The sequence below is a fragment of the Toxoplasma gondii genome, chromosome XI (assembly GCF_000006565.2).
Source record: "Toxoplasma gondii ME49 chromosome XI, whole genome shotgun sequence".
Classification (NCBI taxonomy): Eukaryota; Apicomplexa; class Conoidasida; order Eucoccidiorida; family Sarcocystidae; genus Toxoplasma; species Toxoplasma gondii.
The window spans coordinates 1959657-1978110 of record NC_031479.1 but is presented as its reverse complement, the minus strand read 5'-3'; the positions used below and the strand labels follow the sequence as shown (position 1 = coordinate 1978110).

The window sequence follows — 18454 nt, the reverse complement described above, 5'->3', positions numbered from 1 at the left end:
TAGTAAAAATCTTAGCGTAAGTCACCCGGCATGCACGGTGAACGAGACTCGACAGAAAGGAAGACCCGAATTTGAGTTGAATAAAAGCCTGGGGGATGCGTCAGCTTCCAGATGAAGGGGAAGTTGAACTGCAGTCGTCCGATCTAACAAATTCCAAAGTTCTTTAAAAGCAGTCAAAACTGGCAAGGCATCTGCGCCGTCCCCCGTCGGTCGCTCTCCACACGGTCACACACGTATCTCTACAAATAGAGTCAAAAATGTTTTTTTTGTATGTGCGAGTACAGTTCCAGGTACTTACGCGCAAATATACAGACGACCACATAAATCACACACGAATGCATGCATGTTTACCTAAACGAACGTTCCGAATATGTATCTTGGCTGTTGAGCCGCCCAGTCGATCTGGAGAAGATCTGCGACGAACAGGTGCGCTCGCTGTTGAAGACGTTCGTCGCAAAGAAGCTAACGTAAACAGGGAAGTGGAGCTTTTCTAACAGATAACGTGCACCGAGCGATCGGTTTGACATCAAACACAATTGAGTAATGTGCCTTCGAATTGAATCATCAATTTACACTAAGAGCTACAGGTTCAAAGGTAGAACTGAAAGATGACTAAAAGCTGATAGCGACAAATCAGACTCCCCAAGCACAAGGAGAGTGTTCAAACGCCTCATTTCTCTCTGGAGCCTCCCTTCTCGTCTAGAAAAGAATTCTCTGTAGGTCGCCACTTCCGGAACTGAAACAAGATTCCCGTGTTCGACACTCGGCGTTCCACTAAACAGACCAGACAACATGGTGAGGTACCAGTGTCGATTGTTGACAGGTCGCGCTCAGGCTTTCCTCTCACTCACGCTTTACGCAGACTTTTTCTTATGCGCTGGCTATTTACAAATCCCTAAATCTGTGCAGAGACGCATTTACTCTTCGATCACTTGGTGAGAGCATAGCCCGCCTGCTCAGATATGTCCTACATCTGCTGATATTGCGAACTGCATTTGCTACCCCGCGTTCCAAGCACTTTGCTCACTCCAAATGTATGTAGATATAAATAGATGCGAGTGCGCGTGTTGAGGTTCAGAGGAGAAAGGGCGGACGGAATAGAGAAAGGACTGACACAAGAGAAAGTGGAGGCAGGAAAGGCGACGAAACACTGGAGCAATTCACCTGTCCTCGCTCCTCTCATCGAGTGCTCCGGCTCGCGTTTGCGATTTAGAGCGCCGCAGAAAACTATGCGGAAGGGAAGTGACTTCGTGACCGTCGACTCGACAGTGAATGTGCGGAACCTGGAGGAAATTGGGATTAATCCTCTTTGACAAGAATGAACAGAGCTCATGTACAGCGAAACAAGATCAGCGAACACAAATCGTACAGAAAACACGGAACACATCCCCAGACCCAAACACCAACTTAATATATAAATATATACATGCATACCCACACTGACATATATATATATATATATGCATATATATGATTGTTTTTATACACATGACTCCGGCGATACACATTCGCAGCAGAAACGAATAACAAAGGGCGGCTGCGGCACCGCGACCAAACAAGTCTAGACGAGTTTCCCTCGACGTGAAGAAGCCCGCGTTTCTCCGGAAGACAAGTCGTGTGGAAAGACGGAAACTGGCGAAACTTCACTGTCCGTCTTTCCGCGGTCCACCAGAACAGAGTGTATATACACCTGGACGACGATCGCGTCCGACTCGCACAAACCATTTAGAAAAACGTCCCGGTGGAGCTGGGGAGAGCTCTCTTCGGCGTTCTGTGTTCCCTCGCTTCTTCGTCCTCCTTCACTCTGTCCTCGTTCGTCCGCTTTCTGCCTTCTTCGTCTCCTGTCTGTCTCGAGCTGCTTCTACCAGATACCATTCCACCACTTAGACATCTTGGTGACGATTGTGTCTGCCTCGTCCATGTTTCGCTGAACGTCCTTAGTTCGCGTCATTGTCCGCGAAAGCGTTTCCCGCTGTACGTACAGCGAACAAAGAGCGGACTCTCCGACGCCCTCGGCCTCCGCTGCTAGCCGCAGGCTCTCCTCTAGCTGCAGACCGACAGAGAAATTTAGAAAACGGTCAAGTGCAGAGTCCACACCGCACCGGACAACACCTTCGTCTTTGATGACAGCGGCTCATACAGATAGAACTCAGAAAAACAAGAAAGTATAGAGCGTTCGAGACATACAGCGACTCTTTCTTGGCACACCGCTTTCTGTTTCGGCAGGTTCTCAACCTGGACTGAAATACGAGTCGACACTTGGGGAATTCGACCAGGCCTGAACAGCGTCCCGTGCTTCTCAGAGGACGCACGCACACGCAAACGGAAACGTCCAAATTGAAACGTACCTGACTGCTTCCTTTTTTCAGCTTTTCCAAAGTGTTTTGACGACTCTTCGACGCACTCGGTTGCCCGGAACCTCTGCTGCCTTCTCGCAAGAGAAGAGTCCTGAGCAGGAGGAGACACCCGCGCCACGAAAAAGAGGAAACGATTTTCAGAATGCAGAAAATGAGGCACGGAGTTCCTTGTTCCGAGAAAGGTTGTTTTTCCGAGAAAGAATCTGCAGTGTCTCCACATCTACAGACGCACATCCCCCAGGTGCAGTAGTGTCAGGAGCTCTCTGGGACTCGTTCTAGTTGAGCCCTTTGCTTTTTCTATTCACTGTGCAGCTTCGGATCTTCCGCCACTCTTCATCCCTTGTTTTCTCCCGCGTCTGCGCCTCTCCGGCACTCTTCCTTCCTTCTCTCCTCAGTCATCCGCCCTGGTTGCTCTCCGGCCGCTTGTGCTACACCGCGGCCTTCTTCGGATTGCCCTCCGCTCTCCGACCTGACCGCACCTTCTTTCAATGTCGGTGAATTGCCGGCGACAGTTCATCAGCGAAGCTTCGAGAGGCTGGCGCTCGCGGGGCTGCAGGGAGCGAACGTTCATCTCAAGAGATGAGAAACATCCTGAACAAAGACACAAACGACATTGCGCCGCCAACATACAGTCACCCAAGAGACATTCCTCTCTCGCAGGTTCGATCTACAGTCCCGTTCGACTGCATCGGTCACACGGCGCTTCTCTGCACTGGTCGCCAGGGGAGGTCGGAAGTTGTGTCCGGAAAACTGACGCGATCCAGCTTTCCTGGGCATGAAGAGCACAAGAGCACTTGGATCCGGCATATACAAATCTCCAGGATCTAACCAGTGGTTCAACACAGGCTACTGCACCGCATCCTGGCATCTGAGCAGTCGTTTCTGTCGCTGCTGATGCGAGTGATGACAGGGATTCCGACGGTCCTGCACCGAGAATGAGACCCCCCATGGAAGACGCTTGAAGTCGCAGGCCGCTGAAGTCAGGCCTTCAAGCTGCTGGCTTCGAAGCGGTCCTGTACAGCGGGGGAGTACCAGGAGTACAGCAATCACAGAGAATCGACGACTACATCTGTGCCTGACTAAGCAAGGTGCCTGTGGCGACTCCTAGGCTTCTTAACATCACGGAAAGAGAGCGCGAACGACAGTCGGGACTCTGCCTGCAGAACTGGCGCCCGCGACAGAAGAACAAAGACGAGGCCAAGACCGCGCGCCAGGAAGGGAGGCGGCGCAAGCGAAAGAACGGGATGGGAGAACAGGCGAAACAACGAACGAGTGGAGAGCGCAGAGACGCTCGGGAACACGAGCCCCACCCAAGGCGAGACGCAGAAAGGAAACAAGACAGAGAAGAAAAGCGAGAACGATATGGAGACAGGAACGTGAACAAGGCCCAGACACGGGAGAGAACCAGACTGAGGACGAGGAAGAGAAACAGAGGAAGAACACAACGAGAACGGGAGGGCGAACGGAAGAAAGGACAACAAGAGAGAGAACACACGAGAGAACAAAAGAGGAGGAGAGGAGCAGAGAGAAGCCGGGCAAGTGGAAGAAGAAGGAAGAGCGCGGAGGCGGATGAGGAGAAGGAAACGAAAAGAGAAACGGTGAGGCCGTAAGAACATGCAGATGGACATCGCGAGCAGAAAGCCTGTCTATGTCTGTGTGTGGCGAGACGTCGCGCTTTTTCCCAGAGCGTTCTTCTGCGGAACGCACACGCTGCTTCACGTACGCTTCATTTTCTTCATCAACGCATCAAGTTTCTGCTGCCTGACTTCGACACCCTCCGACGGGTCGCCGCCTGCGAGGATGCGCTCGGCGTCCTCGTGAAGGGAGGCGAACTCCGACAAGTAGTCAGCCCACATATTTCCTCTTCATAAAAGCGACTGAGCAGCAGACAGGAGAGAGAGAGAGCTGCGAAAGGACAGAAGAAGCAGCGGACAGGAGAGGGAGAGGGAGGGGGATGCCGAGCAGCGTCGAGACGTCGACGGGTCAGCGGAAAAGCTACGGCTGGCAAGCGTGGACGGAGAAGAAAAAACAAGCAGAGCGACGCGAATAAAAGATGCAGCCAGCGTGTTCCCAGAGAGAAAAACAGTTTCAGGAGAGGCGTCAGCGGAGAGACGAACGAGCGGCGCGAGTACGACGAGGAAAGCCGTTTCTCCGAGTGAAACGGAGATTCGATGGAAAACCGTCACCGCGACAAACACGAGAAGAAAACCGTGCCACACCTGCCTCAATACTCAAACGCAAATGCAGAGGGATAGAGAGAGCAGAACGGCGGACGCGGTTGGCCGGAGAAAGAAACGTGAAAAAGCCCCCAACCTGCCGGTTGTGAGCCTGGGAAGCGACCGAGGAGGAGAACTGCGCAGAAAGAGTGGAAAAGGCAAACCAAATTCGGGCAGCTCTTGAGAGAAAACGCGAGTTTCTTGTCGGGACTCGGCGCAGGAGCAAGACACGCAAAGACGCAGTGTTTCTGTCGACGGTTTCTGCCCGTCCACGTCACAGAGAGGAGAACAGCTTATTTCGTCGTCACCGGTCGCTTGAGAGGAAACAAACAAGAAAGAAATGTTGTTTCCGCGATTTTTTTCGCCTGTTTGCTTCCTGTCGACCGTGGAGGGCACACGCTCCCGTATCACCTCGTGGAGACTCAACAAGAGCGACCCGCCTCGACGAACGCTGCGGTTGAACGCCCGCGCGTTTTTCTTGCTGCGAGGGATGAGAACCTGCCTCTCTGGCCTTTGTTGCTTTTCTTGCGGTCCGGCATGGTCGCGAAACTCTGTTGGAAACTAGAGGAGTCGGGAGTCGTCGAAAAAGAGGGTGTTCAGAGAACTCACGGCATGTGCGTAGTTCCGAACTCGAAAATCCGCGCCCAGCCAGAGACGGCATGGCAACCCACAACGCAGCTTCTCGGCTTGGAGGGAGCTTTGGGGATGAGTAAGACGAGGAAAGATGTCGTGTCACCGCAAGACAACAGCACAACACGCACGGCTGGTGCAAAAAGCTTCCGCAGCAACGCGAGCAAAGGGCACACACCGAAATCGCGGTGGATCGTTCTGCGGCAGACGAGTGAACGCGAGCCCCCGAAAAGGATTTAGTGTGTGGCGCGCGCTTCTGCGTTTTTCTCTGCTTGATTCAGAGGTATTCTACCGTCAAACTCACAGCTTTCCTCTCTGTCAGGTTCTTCGGGACACCGGGTGTCCTCGAGTTGGCAGGGCGCCTTCTTTCGTTTCCTCTCCTTCCCCTCGAATTCGAGTCTTTTCCTTTCTTGTGTCCAAGCCCCGGAGTCCCTTCTGTCACCCTCTCTCGTCACTGCGCTCGGCTCTTTCCTCTGCGAGTCTCAACTCGAGAACTCGCCTGCGGATAATCGTTCGGAAGGAGAAACTGCCACACGCACAACCTCAGATCACCTTCCTCTACTCGACCTACACACACATACACATATACATATATAATACATATGTATATATATATATATATATATATATATATGCGCATATGTAAGTCGATGTCGCCATTCTGTGTTTTGCGTATGCGTGCCTGTCAGTTGGAGAGACTTTTCCCCTTCTGTTTCGTCTGTTTGCGTTCCTTCTTTCCACTCGTCCGCACTCGCTCTGTGTTCGTGTTGTAGGCAGGCACTTTGCTGTTGGTTTGCTGCGCTTTCAGTTCGTCTTCCTCGGACGTTTTCTACCGTTCCGAGCCCGGAACGCCTGGATTTTCTCTAAATAACAACCGTCTCTCTCTCGGCTTCTCAGGATATACGCGTTTGTTCGCGTGGTTTCCCTGAAGCTGTGAAGGAAGGTGGAAAACGCCGAACCGCATCTTTTCCCAAGAGCCCCGCTCCGCGGCCGGTCTCGAGGGTCCCCGCCCTTCGTTCCCATTCGTTGTCCAGGTTTTTGGAGTTTCCCCAACGTATTTCCACTTTCTTCCTCTGCGCCTCGTTTCCCTGCACTTTTCGTCGCGAAATTGTCCGTTTTCTCGCCGTGCGGGGTGAGGGAGCCCGCTGGCGCGTTCTGTCGCGTTCTGTGAGATTTCTCACGCTGCACCAGCAAGGCACTCGTTAGACAAACGCCTTGAGCGCGACCCTTCGAGCTGCGCCCCTCTCTCTGCTCGCGAAACCGCAGAAAATACCCGCGCGTCGGCAGATCGTCAACACCAAAGCCTTGTCTCTTTCGTCGCACGCGGAAATTTACTGGTTTCTGCCCACACGGACTTCCGGAGAGTTGCCATGAGAGGGAGAGCCCCGCTGTGCTGTGACAGGACAGTTAGCTGACGCGGCTCTCTTCGCGCGACACAGTTGCGCAGACTGGACTTTCGTTTCGCGGAGACTTGAGCGTTTTTGAGGTTGCTCACGCGTTCGTTGTGACCTCGAGAGAAAGAAGCCTTTTCTGCTACACTTCTCCCGACGGTTTCCGGCAAGGGAAGACGCACGGATGTGCGGCATTACCCGCGCTCGCGCGCGACGACTGCCCAACTTCTCTCGCGTGTTTTTCGATTTTTGGAACGAACCCTCCTCCACAAAGAGGCTTTGAAAAAGAAGCAAGCAACTTCGTTCCGCCACCTTTTCTCCGCAAGTTTCGTGACCAAAACGCGCGACAACAGGCGCCAGAGAAGCGGCCGCGAAGCGCAAATTCGGCGCGAAGGCAAGAGCGGGAGAAACTCTCGCAAACGTGTCGAGGAAAACGCGAAGCGCGTTTTTTTCAGGTCTGCAAGAACGCATCTGCGTTCCACTTCTAGACACATCTGACCTGCGAACTCGACGAGGGCTCTGGCGACACACATCCTGCGTTTTTTTCCGCCTTCTTCGCCTGCTAGCCGCGTCGCGCTGCTCCTGACCTCTGTTCGGAAAAGAGAGGCGCGCGCCAGGCACTCTTACGTTATTCCGCTTCAAGTGGATCCCTGGAAAACCAGCGGACTTTTGTGTGCTTTGCTCTGTCCCTGAGAAGAGGTGACGGGCCGTTCAGAAGCTTCGGACTTCCGGCGGTTCTCTGGCGGCAGACCAGGATCGCCTTTCTTACTGGTGCATCTTCTTCGCCCCCTTCATTCGACGCCGTTCTGAAGAGGATCGACGGCGACGAACGCTCCTCTCGTTTTCCGTTCTCTCTGCGCTCTTCCTCGCGTCGCTGCACCTCACAGCCAAGCATCTGTCCGTGTTCTGAAGGACGTACGCGCACAGCTCTTCCTCCCCATCTGGATCTCGATCTCTATACATGCAAAGATCCATGTAGAGGCGCATATTTGTATACATATATATATTTGTATATATATATTTGTATATATATATAATATGCAGGTGTGTGCATACATATGTATGGAAATGCCTAGAATGTGCGGGAAAATCTGGCGGCCGTTCGCGGCGTTGCTTTTGAGTTTTTCTTCGGCTTCTCGGATTTCGTTTCGCTAAGTTGAGGGGATCGTCGAGAACAGAGAAGCAAGTTGTCCTTCTCTTCACCTCTCTTCGGCGACTGCGGTCTCCCTCTCGGATTGTCTCTGATGCCGCAGAGTTCTTTCTCTCCCCACACTTTCTTTTCAAAGCGATTCGCTGTCAACGCTTGCCGCCCTCCGCGTCTCCACCAGGTCCTGCCGATCTCCTCTTTCCGTCTTCTCGTATTCTTCTCTCGTTCTCCTCACTCTTTGTTCCTTTCTCTCCTTTCCCTACCCCTCTTCCGCTTGGTCGTCTTCTCTGCGAGCTCTTCTTTTTCTTCTTCCCCATTTCTCTCCGCGTCTTCGCGACTATCGAGGTGGACCTCGCCAGGCTGCGAGCGCCTGCTCCTCACATCCCTCCTCTCTGTGGTGCCTCCCCCCGGCTTTCCGGAAGTCTGCCGAGAGATTCGGGAGGACAGGCAAAGGCGCAGAAGAAGGAGGCGAGAGAACAAGGAATAGGAGAACAGCGAGGGCGCGAGGAAACGCTTCAGTCAGGTAAGGAGAAGGTCCTGTGTACTTGCTCGCCTCATCACAGAAGACCAGATTCGGATGAGGTCCACAGCTTGCAGTGCCCATCAAGCAACAGGTGAAGCTCCGCTCTCCCCTGGCGCGAGGGTGAGAGGAGGGAGGTTTCAACTCAGAGAAACAGGAACTGTCGACGACAGGAATTCTTGTCTTCCGTTATGTCTTCTCAGTCTTTCCATTTTTCCCTCCTTTGTTTATTCTCTCTCTCTGTTCGTGTTTCTCTCGATTTTTTACGGGGGGGAGGGTCCTTGCTGTCGGTGCGCGGTCTTCGCTTCTCTCTCTCGGCGGGTGCGTACCGAAGCTGCTCGCAGCATCCTGCTCCTTTCGAGAACAAGTGGAAACGCGCGTCGTTTCTGACAGCGCGTTGAGAAAAATCCGCTTTTTCGGACTTGCGCGAGACGGACTTCGCTTTTCTTGTTCTTCCTTGTTCAGCTCCTGTCGCATCCGCTTTGCCTGGCACTTCCTCTCCCGGGGGTGTCTGTTCGCTCGCGCTTTTTCGCCGAGCGCCGTTTTCTCTGGGCAAGAAGAGGACAACCCTGTAGACAGCAACGTGGACCAAGAGTCAAGTTGCTCGACTTGCTTTTCTGCGCACGGGTACTCTTCCTGAGTCTCTTCACCCGCCTCTCCCTTCTCCCTCTTCTTCTTCTTCCTCTTCTCTCTGCGCGTCTGTCTTCGTTTCCTTCGCCGTCGTCTGCGTCCTCTGCACTCTGTTCTTCTTCTCCGTTCTCGTTGTGCACTCTGCGGCGTCTTCTCGCCTGAGGCGCTGTCTCGATAGGAGAGTGTCTCACTGAGGGAACCAGAAGCTGGAAAAACAACAAGTCGCAAACCGTCCGAGAAATGGAGCCTCTCGCAGATCCTCTCCACGACCGCGTCGTCACCTCTGTGCAGCCGCCGCCTGCGCAGCCTCTCAAGCATTCGCTTCTCTATCCGAGCGGCCCTGCGAATCCCCCCAATTGGCAGGCAAGCGTTTCCTTCCCGAAAACCTCGCCTCTCTCTGAGAACCTACTCTCTCTCAGCGACTCGAACTCGAAAGCAAAGTCTCCAGAAACTCACAAAACAGGCTGTGGGGGCTCCTAGACAACATGCAAATCCGCTCTCCAGGCTCAGGCACTTCTGCGCTTCAAATGCTTCCGCCTCAGCGCCGTGTGCTGCGCGTTTCCACATGCACAAACTTCCGCGTACCTTCTGACATATCTGCATGCAGATAAATTTCCACGGATAGATACCCACACACAGAGTCACCTGCATACTCTCTTTTGACATGGAGATGCACCTAGGAAGAGTGGTACACATATATATATATATATATATATACATATGTGTACACGCATATATACACATATACATATTTGTATATATATATATATATTTATATATATATTTATTTATATACGTATGTAGTTAAATATACTGTAGTATCTTGGATGGAGATCAGCAGACACTTGAGGAGACGGTCTTTCGCTTCGACGTGCAGTTTGCATGCGGTGACTGGTCTGGACTCTTTTTTCGGTGTTTCAGGAGTTGAAAAGTCACTTGCAGCGAGAAGGGCGGCTCAGCAAAGAAGATTGCCTGGAACTGATCAAAAATGTGACAGAAATCACATCTAACGAGCCCAATCTTCTTCGACTTAACGACCCCATCACAGGTGCGCCTGCAGAAATACCCGGAGCTCCTCTCTCTTCGTGTCTCCTTTCTTCGCCTCTCTGCTTCCTCTGACACCCTTCTCGCTGCTTCTCTTGTGTGGGTTCGACGTTCTCTCTCTCCTCATTTCCTGCTGCTTCCGTCTCGACCTTCGCTTCTGTGTTTCCTGTTCTCCCTGCTCTTCCTTTCTTTCCCCTCTGCCACTGTGGCTGCGAGTTCCTGGCGTCCACTGTGTGTCTTCTCTGCTGCGCGTTTGCTCCTTGTTCTTTCCACTTCTCGACTTGTTCTTTGTCGACGTCGCAGGGAATCTTTTCGTCAGTCTCCCCTTCGCGATGTCACTCTGTGCAGGAAGCCTTGGTATGCGTGATTCGTTTCGACCGACGCTAACAGATTCATTATTGTTCTGTTGTCGGTATCGTCGGGAGAGCCTTCAGCCCAAGGAATTCCTTCAGTGTTGTTCTTTCTCCCCTCTGTGCTGCTGCGAGCGCTCTTGCCTGTCTCCTCTCTTTCGTTTCAGAATTCAGTGCCTTCCGATTCGGCAGGGAACGCGTCCGTCCCTCGCTCTTATTTCGCCTTTGTTCCTTTGCTGTCGTTTCGCGCTTGAATGCTCTCGCACAGTTGTGGGTGACATCCACGGACAGTTCTACGACCTCCTCAAGCTGCTGGACGTCGGCGGAGATCCCGACACGACGCAGTGAGTTCTTGTTGTTCTGTCTTCTTCGCGAGCTCTGCCTTCCTCGCCTCGACTGACCCAGGCTCTGTTCTTGCTGGCAGACCGTGGATTGACCGGCGCGTTGCGAAAAAACTGGCAAATTGCCTCTTGTCACTTCTCCCATATCCCTTTGTGCATCTACGCGTAGACATCTGTGCGGCTGTCCATCGTCTTGTGTCTACGTCTCGATCCATCTGTGTCCATATGCGTCTAAACCTGTCTATCTGTATATGTGCGCGTCTGCATTTGTAGAAGAACTTGTGGTTGTCCTAGATTGTCCTAGAAGAGAAGGAATTAAAGAGTGCCTTGTTGACTTGTCTCTCCAGATATCTCTTCCTCGGCGACTACGTGGATCGGGGCTCGTTCTCCATCGAAGTTCTTCTTCTGCTTTACGCGATCAAACTGAATCACCCGACGCGAGTGTGGCTGTTGAGAGGAAACCACGAGTGTCGACAAATGACTTCCTTCTTCAATTTCCGAGATGAATGCGAATGCAAATACGACATGACAGTCTATTTCGCCTTCATGGAAGTAAGACGTGTAACATGCAACGCAGCAAAGACGCGAAAGCGAACGTCATTGTCCCTGTGTTTCCAAACTCTAAAAACGTGACTACTACACAAAGCCAGGAAAGATCTTCTCAACTTGAGCTTCGAAACCCAGAAAACGCGATTTCCCCAGTTCACTTCTCGATCTGCGTACTCACAACGTCGACATCCGTACATGGCACACACCCCACAAACACGGATCTTTGCGAGGAGAGATTCTGTAAAGTCTCTTCTCTGTGCCTGCAGAGCTCCATGTAGAGATACATGCATCCCTGGCTGCGTATGTGTCTTGTCGACATGGGAGGGCACTCATGCTGATTTAGCATGTAGGGACGCCTCAAAATTGATGCAGAGGCCTCCCCATATTCCTTTCGTCTTCCTCAGGAGACAACAGACGCTCTCGCGATGCAATGGAACAAAACAAACAGCTGTCGAACCATACACACACATTTAGGTACATATCCATACACTTATATATATATATATATATTGATGCACATGATCGTTCTCTTGGCCAGCTTGTGCAGAGTTTTTGAGGTTGTTTTCTGTTTTCAGGCCTTTGATTCTCTTCCTCTCGCTGCGGTTATCAACGGAAAGTTCCTCGCTTTGCACGGCGGTCTCAGTCCCGAGTTGAAAGTTGTAAGCGACTGAGGAGCGCCCTCATGACTCGAATGGCTTCTGCGCTGAATTGCCTAGAAAGAACGTCTTTCTCAGCTCGAGCGCCGTCCCCATGCTTGATTCCTGTCTTTCTTCCCTCTTTCTTTCACCATTTCCTGGCTTTGATCCTCTTATCTCTGTGTCCTTCCACATTCCCCCTCGATGAGTGAGAGTTCTCCTACGGTTCAGGGAAATCCTACGGTTCAGGGAAATCCTACGGTTCAGGGCGTTTCCGTCGAGTCTCAAAGCGTTGCGACTCTCTGCGCGCCTGTGTGTGGGGTCTCTCTGGAGTTTTGAGCTGACGCGGAGAGTCGGAAGGATCTGCGTCTAGTTTGCTGCTTTTTCTCAGCTGAGTCAGATCGGCGGAGTCAATCGCTTTCAGGAGCCTCCGCGCGGGGGACTCTTTTGCGACTTGCTGTGGGCGGATCCTCTCGACGAGTCCAAGGACGACGTTGGCCAGAGCCCAGAAGGTGCGTCTTTCAGCTGTCTGTGAAGGAAGACAGCGACATCGAGGTTGAACAACGCCGTCACTTCACCGGGCGAGGTAGCAGCTTTCTTTTCGAGTCGAAATCCGCAGTTCTCCAGAAATATCGACACCGGCACACTCAGATTCGCTCTGTGTGATGTTGGTCCAGCTCAAGGGAGGTTTGAACGCCTAGTGGCTCTTGAAAATTGGATACACCATGAACACAGATCGTCGAAGACTCGAAACTCCTTTTCTGCCTATTCGTGGTTAGCGACGCTCCACTGATTCGTGAAAAGACCAAGTTGTTGCGAACATGGAGGTCTCTCATTGCGTGCGTTGTCGCAGTTCAGCGTCGTCCACGTGTGAATCTGCTTGAGAACCGCGCTGTGCTTTCCCTGGTCGCAAGTCTGTCTTCCTTTCTCTCTGCCTCTTTCTGCCTGTTTCCTGTATTCCTCTCTTTTCTGTTTCACTCTTTTTAATGCGTTTCCCTCCACTGCGGTGAATAGAGGAGTGACTGGACTCCTTGACGCGCGAGCGAAGAGTGTGGAGAGGCCCACTCTTGTGTGGCTTGTCGCGTCCCCGTAAAGTCCTGACTCGGCAACCGCCTGCACTTTGCGACTCGGCTTTTGCTTCCAGACAGCTTCACGCCGAACGATGTGCGAGGCTGCAGTTTCTTCTTCGGCTACTCCGCAGCGAGTAAATTCCTGGACAGGAACGGCCTTCTGTCTGTGCTGAGAGCACACGAAGCGCAGCTCGAAGGATACAAAATGCATCAGACCAACCAAAAAACCGGATTCCCCACAGTGAGCGAGGAAGCGAGGCGCCGCCCCACAGGCGTTTAGAGAGAACCTGGACGATCTCGAAGAGCCAGTGACACGACCGGCTCCGAGAGAAATCCCAACGAGAAAGACAGAGAAAAGAAGAGCGCGCGGGGGAAATCCACACAGAGACGCAGCGCTACAGAGAGAGACTCCTCGGGCGAGACATCTGGGCTTCCGGGAGGGTCGTCGTGTTGCCTTTCGTTTGTTCTCTTCGCAGGTCTCCGGAAAGTACGTCTCCTTTTCTTTTTCGTCTCCACCTTTAAGAAGTGTGTGTCTTTGTGCTTCCTTTCTTCCCCCGGTTCTCCCCGCTGCTTTTGTAGGTCATCACCATCTTCTCGGCCCCGAATTACTGCGACGTCTACAACAACAAGGGTGCAGTGCTCAAATTCGAGGTTCGTTTTTCAAGTCGACAGCTTGTTCCTTCTCACTCCAAACCTCCTCACAGGAGCTCCCCACATCACTTTTCGCCTGCGAGGGCGCTGCCTTTTGCACCCTGGTCCTTCTTTCTCTTCGTCTTTCGCTTCTTCTTTCTCTCTCCTCTGCTTTTTCTCACTCTCCTGCTTCTCCGTAGAGCCACTGTGTTGCTTGGGGACAAGTGGTCGCGGCTTTCTTTCTCGTTAGCTGCTCGTGTCTATGTCTTTCTCGTGTCGTCGCAGTAGTTCTTCTCTCCCTCGTTTCCTCGTTCGGTGCCTCTCATGTTCACCCTGTTTGTGCGCGCCTCGGTCTTGGAAGAAGAGAGAAGCAACTGGAGAACACTGTTTCCTGTGTTTCCCTTTCTAGAACAACACCCTGAACATTCAACAGTTCAACTTCAGCCCTCACCCGTATCACCTTCCTAATTTCATGGACGTCTTCACCTGGTCGATTCCCTTCGTCTCCGAAAAAGGTAAGCTAACGCGCTGGTAAAATCATATTCACATCGCCTGTGTGCGGATGCCCTTCTCTGCCCATTCACCAACACGCTGTCCATGCATATATATATATATATATATATATATACGTTACATATTGTATGCATCATATATATATATATACATTATAGTGTATACATGTATAGAAAGAGAGAGGTAGAAGGAGATGCGCACGCATTTATATACCTGTACATGCCTATTGATGTATACTTCTGTCTGGTGGTGTATTTGTATATATATATATATATGTACATATTTTGTTAGAGCGTTTTTTCTTTTCTCAGTGACGGAAATGCTTTACGGGATTTTGAATCCGTCCATCGACGACGATGAGGACGACGAAGACGTGGACGACGTGGAACTTCCTCCAGCGGTGAGCAGCCGAGAAGAGTTGCCCGACTCGGGCGTTTGCTGTTTTCGTAAATATGTACCCTTGAAAGAACAAGTTCTCATTATTTCAATGTATGTCCGAAAACGCGCTTCGTAATTGAAAGACAATTTGCGGTCTTTTCTCCCAGTGTGGAGTTTTGTCTCACACCTGGTCACGACTTCAGCCACGATTTTGATTAATAGTATTACCTTTCTCAGCTCTTTCCAAAGTTCATGTCCTGGCTTGACGGGGGCGGTGCGCAAGGCTCAAATAAGCCGTCTAGAGCGAGATATACATATAAAATTCGTTTCTGCGTCTGCAGAGATGCGCGTCTGTTGTTGACATCTGTCCGTGAACGTGGACTGGGGCGACGAACCGTTGCACACAGGATTTCGCGATTCCTACTTCGCTCGTCATGTTGCGTGTTCCGAGCGAGAGAACTCTGGCCGCGACGAACGCCTGGAAGAACAATTTGTGTTTTCTTTGATCTCAGGTCCTGAGTATCATGAAGGCTCACCTCCCTTCCGACGAAGCCTCTGGGCAACGCCACCCTCCCGCAGGTGCTGTGTCTTCCCTCCACCTCTCGCGTCCTTTGTCGCGTGTTCTCTCTCATATTCTCGCCCTTCTGTTTCATCCTTCTGTTCTCTGTGTCGTTTTATTACTTCGTACTTCTCTTTTTTTGAGAAAACCTCCTCAGGTTTTCTCGCTCCTGTTCTCCCGCCTGTTTTACTTCTTGTTCTCTCTGTTGGCCTCCTCGCGGAGATTCTCTGTCTCCTTCGTCCTCTGTTTCTGCGTCTGTTTCTTCGTCTGTTTCTGCGTCTGTTTCTTCCCGCGGGTCCTTCGGTCGACACGCCGTTCGACGGTGCATGCGCATCTCTTTTGCATGCTTCCGCGACAACGCATCTTCTCGCTTGCTTCGTGCTCAGGTGACAATCGCTTGTCGAAGGAGCGGGCCGACGCGCTGCGGAAGAAGGTCCAGTCTGTCGGCAGATTGATGCGCGTCTTCAAAACTCTCAGGTTTGTCACAGAGAGACAGGAAAGCGAAAGCCGTTCCTGAACACCTTGTTTCGATTGCCGCCTTAAAACTCATCTGCATGTGATGCACCAGGGCGTCGGTCTCCTCTCCCTAGTGCAAGAGCCTTCGAGTCGTACGAGCACCTGCAAATCGAGAGGCGAACGCGTAACGTGTTTGCGTCTCTCTTCACCGTTGTCTTTTCGTCTGTCTCGTTTGCCGTCTCTTCAGACAAGAGAACGAACTGATCGTCCGGCTGAAAGGGTGTACACCTGGACATCGCATTCCCGTTGGGCTCCTTCTTCAAGGTCGAGAAGGCATCGCGAACGGTGAGTCTGTTTTCTCCGTTACTCGGTGTCTCTTCGCACTGCGTCGTGTTTTTCTTTCTTTCTTCTCGCTGAAAGGTACCTTCCGTCTTGCGTTCGCAGCCGAGTTCGGCCCGGCGGAGTACAGCAGACACAACGCACTACTGTGGAGTGTGCGTACCACCCATCAGACCGCAAGAGCGTCGGAGCCGTCCTGTGTTCCGCTGCATGAAGCTCGCTTCTCGAGGGGGACGAAAACGCATGCAGAGCAAGACTCAACTCGTTCTCGCCGAAGACTGCTCATGCACAACCCAGTGCAGCTGCTTGTGCTTTTGCGTCTGCGTACATGCCGTCTGTTGCGTGTCTTCTGCGTTCACAGGACTTCTTCATGCCTGCTTTGTACATGCGCCGCGAGTAGGAGACAGACTGTGCAGTGAACTTTCGTGTGAAGTTCCGGGCATATCGTTCCAGGAAGAGACGAGCCGCTCTGGTGATCTCGTGTCTCCCCGCCATGCGGCTGTCTCGTATGTGTGTGTGTGTGTGTTTGTGTGTATGCTTCCTTCAGAGCTGGATAAATTCGAGAATGCCAAGCAGATCGATTTGATGAACGAACGGAGGCCGGACGGAGGCTCGAGCTCGCGCTAATCGCAGAGTTGCGGGAACACATGCTTGAGGGATTCTGAACAGAGGACGAAGACTCTCAAAGAGAATGCAAAGAGAGCAACAGAACAGACGACCTCGACGCTTTCCACTCTTACAACACAGCCGGTGGTACCTGCGCTCTGTCTATTTTTTCGATTTGTCGTGTGTTAGGGAGGTTACTTTCACCTCAGCTTTCGGTTTGCGGGAGTTCTTCTCTGTCGCTGTACATTTTCTCGGAGTCACCTCATCCCACTGGTTCGGAAGCGTTTTTCAGTCGTTCTCCTTTCTCTCTCGCCCTCCCCTTCCTCGTCTTCTCTTTGTCCTGTCGAATCTGAAGAGACCCCCAGAGGAAAACGGTGGAGAGGGCATGAATGGGAGCGCGCCCGCGCAAGAAGACAGGAGGTCCTTCCTTTGTTATCTTTTCGAAAGGTTTGCTGCCTCTCTCGGTCCTTTGTTCTCCCTCTCTTGCCCTACGTCTTTTGTCCTTACCTCGCCGGCGCTTCCTCGCTGCGTTCTGGTCGCGCTGAGGTGCCTCGGGAGGATAATCGAACAGCAAGGAGCAGTTTCCTTGTGTTTTTGACGAACGGGAAAACACGGGGTCAGCTGCTCGTGTGTGCATCTGTCTGCATGCAATCCGTTGCATGCATTTTATGTGTTCATAGGGCACGGTATCCACATTGTATATATGCCTGGTATACATACAAACTTTGTGTACGTGCCACTCGTCTATACACGTGCTCGCGTGTATCCCGTACAAGCTCTGGTCAGAAGGTGCGCACACACACACACACACAGCAGGTGGGTGTTTTACTGTTGCGCGCGAGCCCTCCTGTCAGAAACGCGCTGCGAACGGTGCATCCGTATATAAGCCGAGACAGGGTTGTGAGCATGTGTCGTCTCTTGGACCCTCCGTTGTGCGTCGACCCATGCTCGTCTTCATATGTGTGTAAAGACCGATAGAGAAATTTGAGTGCATGCGTGCGAGCACGAGACAGACAGGGCCAGCGAGGAGGCATGAAGCAGGTTTCGTTGACACCCTAGAGGGCTCTCGACGTGTCGGATCAAGGTGGGAATGCCGGAAATGCATCGTTGTCTTTTCAGAAGCAGGCGCGAGGGCGGAGACAAACTTTTTTCTGGATTTCCCTCCCAAGGAAGCTCGACGCTGCGAGAGTGGCCTACGGGCGAATCGCGGTTGTAAATCGAAAAAAAGTATGGAAACGCGGCAGGGCGAGGTCCCGAAGTCGCGACTGAAACACGCAGGTCGCTGTGACGAACGGAACCCTCTGAAGTGAGAGAGGTACACCTGGTACCGCGCCAGAGTGTTTTTCGTTTTTTCGGTTCAATGGGCGCGTTGTGTGCTGTTTTCGTTCGCTGCGCCGAACCTGTGTAGAGAGATGTGTCTGTGGCCAGGTGCAGCGCGTGCACGTGTGTCTTTGCGTTGATTTTCTCTCGTTCGCGGCCGATCCGCCGCCAAAAATCGACTTCTGAGCGGGACGCTTTTGAAAAGCTATGGTTTCATACAGGTGTTTCTTTGTTCTCGACGCGCTTGTGGCTCGAACGAAAGCGGCGCCGTGACAGAGGGACGACGTCTCGGCAGACGCTTCTTAGAACGCTCGAGGGCGACGAGTGAGCGCAGGTCGTTTCGACCAGGGAAATCAACGAAGTCCCGCGTGCCGCCAAACACACACATTTCCACAGGGGGTGCCTTGCGAAGTCACCCTGAGTTGCCGGTTCAAAAAAAGAGAGGCATGCATACGCTGTGCAAAGCCGAAACGCTTCAGACCGGAAACCCGGACATTGTGTGGTAACGTTTTCCACCATGGCTCCACGGTGGGCAGAACACTGCGAACGACCGAGAAAACGAATGCTCAACCGTGAAAACGCAACCCCTCACACACGCTATCACCGTGTCGCACGCGATACAAAACACAGTCCTTACAAATCGGCCCGCGTTCAAAAACAACAGAAAAGTGCTCAAACAGAAACTCGTCTCACACAGCGCCTCTCACACAGCAGAGATAACAGAGCTAGTTGCACGATCTATATGCTTGCATGTGGAGGTTCATGATGGTCAC

General features: G+C 52.2%; 2 protein-coding genes across 2 annotated transcripts; one reads left to right on the top strand and one right to left on the bottom strand.

The window, feature by feature from the left end:
• Nucleotides 1-550: 550 nt before the first annotated feature.
• On the bottom strand, nt 551-4902 carry TGME49_311320 (hypothetical protein). Its single transcript, XM_018782667.1, has 6 exons — nt 4081-4902; nt 2837-2948; nt 2349-2448; nt 1028-2047; nt 852-973; nt 551-774 (listed from the first exon to the last, which is right to left on the bottom strand). Exons 1-4 carry the CDS (start codon nt 4211-4213, stop codon nt 1862-1864), a joined length of 531 nt encoding a protein of 176 aa, XP_018635526.1. The 5' UTR covers nt 4214-4902; the 3' UTR covers nt 551-774; nt 852-973; nt 1028-1861.
• Nucleotides 4903-6129: 1227 nt separating this feature from the next.
• TGME49_311310 (protein phosphatase 2B catalytic subunit, calcineurin family phosphatse superfamily protein) lies at nt 6130-17903 on the top strand. The gene is made up of 15 exons (XM_018782666.1): nt 6130-8264; nt 8727-9254; nt 9813-9939; nt 10554-10629; nt 10974-11178; nt 11751-11834; nt 12202-12322; nt 12955-13121; nt 13460-13531; nt 13920-14025; nt 14335-14423; nt 14914-14980; nt 15347-15437; nt 15664-15761; nt 16303-17903. The coding sequence occupies exons 2-15, from the start codon at nt 9132-9134 to the stop codon at nt 16380-16382; spliced, it is 1506 nt and encodes a 501-aa protein (XP_018635527.1). The 5' UTR covers nt 6130-8264; nt 8727-9131; the 3' UTR covers nt 16383-17903.
• Nucleotides 17904-18454: the final 551 nt, after the last annotated feature.